The sequence below is a fragment of the Heteronotia binoei genome, chromosome 5 (assembly GCF_032191835.1).
Source record: "Heteronotia binoei isolate CCM8104 ecotype False Entrance Well chromosome 5, APGP_CSIRO_Hbin_v1, whole genome shotgun sequence".
Lineage (NCBI taxonomy): Eukaryota > Metazoa > Chordata > Lepidosauria > Squamata > Gekkonidae > Heteronotia > Heteronotia binoei.
The window spans coordinates 41225128-41233095 of NC_083227.1; the positions used below are offsets into that span (position 1 = coordinate 41225128).

The following is a 7968-nucleotide window of genomic DNA, read 5'->3' on the forward strand; positions in this document are numbered from 1 at the left end:
TAAGCTGAGGCTATTGTTACATCTAGAGAGAACAACTCACTGGAAAAGACAATGATGCTAGGAAAAGTTGGACGCAACAGGGAAAGAGGATGACCCAACATGAGATGGAATGACTCCATCAAGGAAGCCATGGCCCTCTGTTGCAAAACCCGAGCAAGACTGTAAAGGTAGTATGTTTTGGAGGTCATTAATTCTTAGGGTCACCATAAGTCAGAAGCACCTGGACAGCACTTAACACACACATTACAAAAATGACAGGGGGTTAAGAACTTCTCTGAGCTACTGGGGGGAAGGTAGGATGTTGGATTAGGATTTTGGAGGACCAAGTTCGAATCCTGAATTTGGCACTGGTTGACTTAGGGCTGGGCATACATTTTCAGCCTAACCTGCTTCTATTGGTTGTCGTGAGAATAAAACGGAGGATAGGAGAATGATGTAAATCACTTTGGGCCCACCTTGGGGAGAAAGATGGAGGATGACATTTGTTATAAATCTTATTTTGCTTACAGCTCACCCCCAAAGAGGGATGGTCACTCTGGCTGCTGCTTCATTGGGTATTGCTGCAACTCTTTCAGCAAATGGCAGAAGTGCTCATTCAGACTAAGGTTAAATATTGCAAGCTCACGAGGCTATGGGATTGGCAAGCAGGGACAGACCCCCTGCTCTAAAATAATCAAGGGCTGTTTTCATCTGTCTGTGGCAGGCATGACCCATCAGAAAATGAAGCCAGGGACCTCAAAATTGGCCACCATCTTTAGGATGATAGTGGGAACTGCAGTGCCAAAACTGAAGGCAGTCCAAACATCCTGGTCCAGATTAGCTCCAGAACATCCCTCTGCTATTCTCAGTGGAAGTGACAGTTTATTCTCTAGAAGCCAGGAAAGTGGAAACAGCACAGAGAGGGAGGCTGAAACCCATCCCTTCTTTCACAAATCAAACTTTCAGACTATTTGCTGGTTAATAGGTCTTCCTGAGGACAATCCTCATCATTAGAATAAAACACTAATGGAAGCAGCACAGAAAGCTCTAGACTAGAGGAAGCAACTGTATGGAAAATACTTGTAGACAGGGCTTTTCTTTGCAGCAGGAACTCCGTGGCATATGAGGCCACACACCCCTGATGTAGCCAGTCCTCCAAGAGCTTACAGGACTCATCTTACAGGGCATACTGTAAGCTCTTGGAGGATTGGCTACATCAGGGGTGTGTGCCATAAAATGCAAAGGAGTTCCTACCAAAAAAAAAAAAAAAGCCCTGTTTACAGGAGAAAAAAATGTCCAAACACCACTTTTGGGGTTATCTGCAGAGCATAAAGCAACTATAAAACATTATTATAAATGCAGTTAGCTAAGAGGTTGGTGTATGTGTGCTGGTACACTGACAGTTCTGTAAAGGTTGTTAACTATGGAAAGGCATCCTGTGTGGTTAAAGCTGAAGATTAAGCCTTTTGTTTCTGCTTTTCCTTAATCCCAGACAAAAACAATGAAAAGAACATGCCATTTTCAACAAACATGTATAAGTGTATTACAGTGTAGAATAATCAAATGAATTAAATGAATTTGCAGTCCATGAATGGTGAAAACCTTTTCAGTCCAAAAACAGATGTTCTACAAATATAGTCCCACAGAGGGTGCTTTCCTCCTTTCTTCCACTAGCCAATGGAACTTCTCTTGAACAAGAGACAAACTTCCAAATAGGAGAGAAGGAACTTCTCTTGAACAAGAGACAAACTTCCAAATAGGAGAGAAGGATCCCTGAGCCCGACTTGCTGTTTGAATATAAGCAGTTTCATGTCTTCCTCAAGAGCTCCATCCTTTTTCAATTAATCTCTCAACAAAATTTCTTACAAGTGGAACACAGAAGCCTCCAGCAATCACACAGAGCGTAAGCTTCACTAGTATCTTTAGGCTGTTTGTTCAAATTATGCTCTGTGTGATTGCTGGAGGCTACTGTGTTCCACTTGTAAGAAATGTTGTTGAGGCAGGGCTCATGTGAGACTACCTGTCTCAGGTGGCTGATTTAGGGATACTGTTGAAGGGCAGCCAGTTAATAATGTGTTAGAATCCCTGCATCATGAATATGACAGAACAAAAGCTTAAATACAAAATCTAGAGCATTTACATTGTAAAATGTTATTGAAATTTGCCTTTATTGTATTAGAGTCTGCTTGGTGTAATGGTTACACAGTATTGGACTATGGCCATTCTCTCACTCTCTCTCCAATCCTATTTACTTAAAGCAGCAGCCAAGCATATACTAATTTGTGAAGGTATGATGAATAACCTATATCAAGGGTGGTCAAACTGTGGCTTTCACACATATTGTGTGGCTCTTGAAGCCCCCACCGCTTCCATCAGTCAGCTTAAAGAAGGCATTTTTCTCTTTTTTATCACTTCTCCAAGCCAGCAGGTACCTTTCCACCTCCCTCATCTGCCTTTGTTCCTTCCTGCTCTGAAGCATCTGATGTTTATTCTGTGTGGTTCTTATGTTAAGAAGGTTTGGCCACCATTGACCTATATGTTCCTCTTCCATTTAAGAACTTTCATGCAGGTAGGGTTGCCAGATCTGTGTTGGAAAATACCTGGAGACTTTGGGGATGGCTCTGGGAGAGGGCAGGGTTTGAGAAGGGGAGGGCCTCAGTGTGGTACAATGCCACAGACCCCATCTTTCAAAGTAGCCATTTTCTCCAGGGGAGCTGATCTCTGCCAGCTGGGGATCAGTTGTAAAAGCGGGAGACCTCCAGGCCCCACCTGGAGGCTGGCAACCATACACATAGGCTTCCCTATTAAATTTTTGCCTTTAATTTCCCTTTATTTTATTTCCTCCAATTCCCTCATCTTGCCTGACAATTCAGTCAGACCATCCTTGGCCTGCATGAGCTCAGATGTTCACTTGCTACAACGAAGAATGCAAGCAAAAAGGCCATTCTTGAGCATCTATCCACCTCCTGCTATTCCACTGCAAAGGCTGTAGGTCCCTGGTTTAGTGTGTGTTTCTGTTTCCAGATTCAGAAGAGGACATGGACAAAACAAAATTCATTCTCTTCACAGTCTGCATTGCTATAGTCATGTTCTGCCATTCTGGTAGGTGTCTTAAGAAAGTATTGTGTGCGAACTCAACTGCTGAATCTCCTATCCCTTACCGATGCTAATTTTTTCCAGTTAAATTTGAGCCCATTAGTTCTTTAGAGACTGACAAGATTTTCAAGGGAAAAGCTTTTGAGTCAACAATCCCTTCTTGTTAAACCTGGTGCCACTGACTCGAATCTTACTCTTCTGCTACTAACCAAAACAGTTATCCTCTGAAACTATTTTTTCCTACTGTCCCATTTAATCCTGCATTAGGCTCATTGCATATTCTACTTTACTCCTATTGATTTGTAATGTTTCTCATTCACTCTGCATGAATGGATTGCTCTTTCAGTTGGATTTTTTTTGTTTACACTGGCCTCTCTTTGTAATATTCTCCCTCCCCAATCAGGCCCAGCGTCATGCAACTGATGAAGGGAGCCTCTGGCTCACAAAACCTTACCTTGAAATAAATTCTGCTAGTCTTTAAGGGACTACTTGACTCCTGTGTAATTTTGGCACAACTGACTAACAGGACTACCCCTTTGGAATTTTAAATAGCTAACAGCTGTTTTTATATCAACCTGAATAGCCCAGACTAGCCAAGCTCTGTAAACCATGATTATTATTATACAGGATAGGCATTGTGCAGGGGGTTGGACTAGATGACCTGGAAGTTCCTTCCAACTCTACGATTAATAATTGGAAGGGAGACCACCAAAAAAGACTGGGATTGCTGTACAGAGGAAAGCAATGATGAATTACCTCTGCTGATCTCCAGCCTTGAAAACCCATTTACATATTAATAAAATAACTATGTCAAATTAATTGCAGCCCAGTTTCTGCGCAGAATTACACACCTGACAAACCCAGAATTATTTTCACCAGCAGAGGGCATTCCTTCTGTTTTTGTATTATCTTTGAATCTGTAAAACAATGTATTCATCATGTTTTATGCTAATATTTTTATGCTGTGAGCCGCCCTGAGCCCGCTTCGGTGGGGTAGGGCGCGATATAAATCAAATAAAATAAATAAATAAATAATATGTTTTATGCTAATTTGCTGCTCATCCTCTACTTATATGTATAGACTGAAAACTTCCATTTCATTGTATCTGAAGAAGTGTGTGTGCACCCGACAGTTTATACCTTGGTTGCCACTGGGCTCACACTTTGTATTATCACCTGTTCAGCTCATATCATCATCCTGAGCAGCTTATATGGATGAAGAAGGGGGCGGAGGAGGAGAGAGATCCATTGAATTATTCTACTGTTCTCTAATAAAATAACTAATGGTGCTTTGACAGATGCCTATATGGCTGTTTTTAAAAAGAAAAATACTTAAGAATTTTAAACACTCTTGAAGTGCCCTAAAAAGATTGCAGTAAGTTTAAAGTCTTATTTTAGGAGCTGATCAGTGCCACCTCAGCACAGTGAATTGGCTGCCCTAATTTTATGTTTGGGTTTTGGAGAGGGGCAATAATATGTAATCATCCCCTCAAAGCAGCCACAAAAGAGCCATAGGACCGGATCTACATGTTTTTTGAGGGGGGGGGGGCAAAATAAAAAAATGGCACACCCTTATGGGCCACTCTTTATTATGGTCCCATAGAATACAATGGGCTCCATACCCAATTTGGCACCCCCTCTCTGTCGGCCCCTGAGGCAAGCACCCCTTCTGACCCCCCCCCCCCCCCGATGCGGCCCTGAGAGCCTGTACAATATAGTGGTCGCAGCATCAGACTGAGACCTGGGAGATCCAGGTTCAAATTCGTACTGTACCATGAAAGCTCACTGGGTGATTTTGGGCTAGTCACACACCTTCAACCTAACCTAAGGATAAAATAGTGGATAGAACGATGATATACCGTAAGCTGCTCTGGATCACCATCCAGGTGGGCAGCTGTGTTGGAATAAACCAACAAAAGTTTATTTAAGGTATGAGCTTTTGTGTGCACACTCACTTCCTCAGATACATTGAAATGGAAGTTAACACACACAGATATATGTGTGTGTGTGTGTGTGTGTGTCTACATTGGTGAACAGCAAATTAGCATAGAACTTAATGAACATGTTTTTATATATATAAACTCACTTGATGACTTTAAGGAAGCCCTTCTTTGACTGAGCCTTCCCTACCTGCAGCAAGAGGATGACTGAAGCATTTTAAAAATGTAATTTAGAGAGAGAGAGCGCACATTTTGAACATGTAAGCATTTAACACAACCTCTCTTTATCTCTTAGGCGAAGCACTCCGATGTTACACCTGTGAACAAAGTCCTGTAGTGTGCAGGACCAATGTTACTTGTACCCACGAAGAAGATGTCTGCTTGCAAATCAGGTTTTGTATGTATACTATGCAAAATTATTACTTATTTATATTTATGCACTTGTGCCCTGACCCCCAATTCTCCAGGCTAACCAGATCTCATTGGATCCCAGAAGCTAAACATAGTTGGCCCTCATTAGTATGTGGTTGGGATCAAGGAATACTGGGCTCATTATGCAGAGGCAGGCAATGTCAAACCAGCTCTGAATGCCTCTTGTCTTGTCAAAAGTTGTCAAAAGTCAGCTGTGACTTGATGGCGAAAAAGAAAACTTTTATGACTTAAGGCAGTCTACAAAGCTACAAACACACAATGTCCTGCAAAACCACTTGAACAGCAAAGTAAAGCAGTCTTGTTCAACTGATTCCATTGATATTAAAGTCTCGTTTTAAAAAAATTATAGAGCCCCACAGCATAGAGTAGTAAGCTGCAATACTGCAGTCCAAGCTCTGCTCACAACCTGAGATCGATCCCGGCAGAAGCTGGGTTCAGGTAGCTGGCTCATGGTTGATTCAGCCTTCTATTCTTCCGAGGTTGGTAAAATGAGTACCCAGCTTGCTGGGGGTAAAGTGTAAAAGACTGAGGAAGGCAATCCACCCCGTAAAAAAGTCTACCATGAAAACATTGTGAAAGCAGTGTCACCCCAGAGTCAGAAATGACTGGTGCTTTACCTTTAATATCAATAATAAGATTGAATGCGTGATTTAAAAAAAACACTGTGGTGGAAGAGTAAACAAAATTTATGTGTTTGTTAGTTTCTTGACTAGGAACACTCGCACTGGCCTGTTCAAACCTGGAAAATTTTAGTATGTTTTGGTGGCCTTTGTCTTACCAGCAGTTTTGGCAGAAAACTTGCAACCTTCCTACTTCTTCGGGACTCTGGGACACTTTTTGGTGGTCTCCCTCATTCAATTAAAAAATAACAGAAGTGAAACTTCAATCTTTTAAAATAACCTCATTTTGGTACCTTACTCCACTTAAATTAGCGTGTATGAAATGTTCTTCCTCACCTAAATGCTGGGAAAAGTGTGGGCAGATTGGAGATTATTTACATTGTTGGCTAAAGTGTCCTAGTGTTAAACCATTCTGGTCCTCAGTTATTACTCACATTAATTCAATTTCAAGTGTTGCTATTTTGGCAATCCCAGAACATCTTTTCTTAAATGGTTGGGTCTCTCATAAATATATTTTTGCAACTATTGACAGAGTCTTATTATTGTCTGCAGCAAAAACATGCATTGCTAGGAATTGGAAAACCACATCACCCCCTTCCCTTACTCAGTGGCATAACAAAATCTAGGAGTTTTTATGTTGGCAAAATTGACTGACAATCTTAATGCAATTGATGGCTGTGAAACATCTTCCAATTTTAATACTATATGGTTTCCTGTACTGGAATATCTAACTGCTCAACAAGAAATCCCTAAAATTGTTAATGATTTACATCTATGGTAGAATGCGGGCACTGTTTATTTATATTATAATACCTTCCTTTGAAGTACATGTTATATGTGTGTGTGTGTGTGTGTATATATATATATGATAATGTGTGTGTGTATATATATATTGGCAGACATCTAGACAATATCAGTTTATTCATGTTTTATTTATAATTGTACTGTTTTATGATTTAAAACCAATAAACTGTGAATTTTCAAAAACAAAGATAGTACATCAAGTAGCAGCTTACCTATGGTGACCCTATAGGGTTTTCAAGGCAAAAGGCAAACAGAGATGTTGCCATTGCCTGCCTCTGCATCACAACACGGGTATTCCTGGGTGGCCCTCTCATTCAAGTACTAGGGCTGACCCTGCTTAGTTTCTGAGATCTGACAAGATCAGGCCAGTGTGGGCTATCCAGGCTAGGATAATTAGGCTGTGGTTTGGGAAATCTTCCATTTTAGTGTGTTCAGAAAGCATGATTATTGTACAATTGTTCAAAAGTGTTGTTTTCAAGGAGGGAGTTAATTCGGGGTATGCAATTTTCTCTTTCTTTCAGTGCATCTGAGAACATACAGCTGCTGGAAGTCATCGCGATGCATCCGAAAAGAAGTTGCCGATGAATTTAATGCTGACAGTTTTAGATTCCTTTGCTGCTACAAGGATCTCTGCAACAAGAGCCCGAGCCTCCTGGCAGCCAGTGCAGCTGCATTCAGTATTTCTGCAGTGATTGTGCTTTGGATGGTGTCCCAGTAACTCAGGGATTAAAATGTAACTTCACTCTGTACATCTTTTTTTTATCCCCCATCCCCCCGTGCCTGGATATGTCTGCGGCAGCAGCTGTTTGGAGAAGAGGCACATGGTTTAACCAGAAAAGAGATGTGTGAGAAAGAATCCCATTTCTGAAACTTACAAGATAAGGTGGGAAGGACTTTTGACACTGTCCCTAATTCATCTATATCCTAAAGCCACAGTCACCGAATTATTGTGCTACTTGTAGAATTCTAGCCCATGAACACAAACAGTAGGTGTTACTCAGACATTTACTATGTGAGATTTGATATGCTTACTTGTGTTCCTATTGAGGAGAAAGGCAGGGTATAAATGAAGTAAATAAATGAATACATTCTATATT

General features: G+C 41.1%; 1 protein-coding gene across 1 annotated transcript; it reads left to right on the forward strand.

The window, feature by feature from the left end:
- Positions 1-2997: 2997 nt before the first annotated feature.
- On the forward strand, positions 2998-7968 carry LOC132572369 (CD59 glycoprotein-like). The gene is made up of 3 exons (XM_060239301.1): positions 2998-3081; positions 5311-5412; positions 7393-7968. The coding sequence occupies exons 1-3, from the start codon at positions 3018-3020 to the stop codon at positions 7587-7589; spliced, it is 363 nt and encodes a 120-aa protein (XP_060095284.1). The 5' UTR covers positions 2998-3017; the 3' UTR covers positions 7590-7968.

What these genes read in the sequence shown, in the direction of transcription:
- LOC132572369 (XM_060239301.1), top strand. Translation starts at nt 3,018, where the DNA reads ATGGACAAAACAAAATTCATTCTCTTCACAGTCTGCATTGCTATAGTC. An exon ending in AGTCATGTTCTGCCATTCTG is followed by an intron (nt 3,082 to 5,310) that starts GTAGGTGTCTTA and finishes TTTATCTCTTAG; the next exon opens with GCGAAGCACTCCGATGTTAC. An exon ending in CTGCTTGCAAATCAGGTTTT is followed by an intron (nt 5,413 to 7,392) that starts GTATGTATACTA and finishes TCTTTCTTTCAG; the next exon opens with TGCATCTGAGAACATACAGC.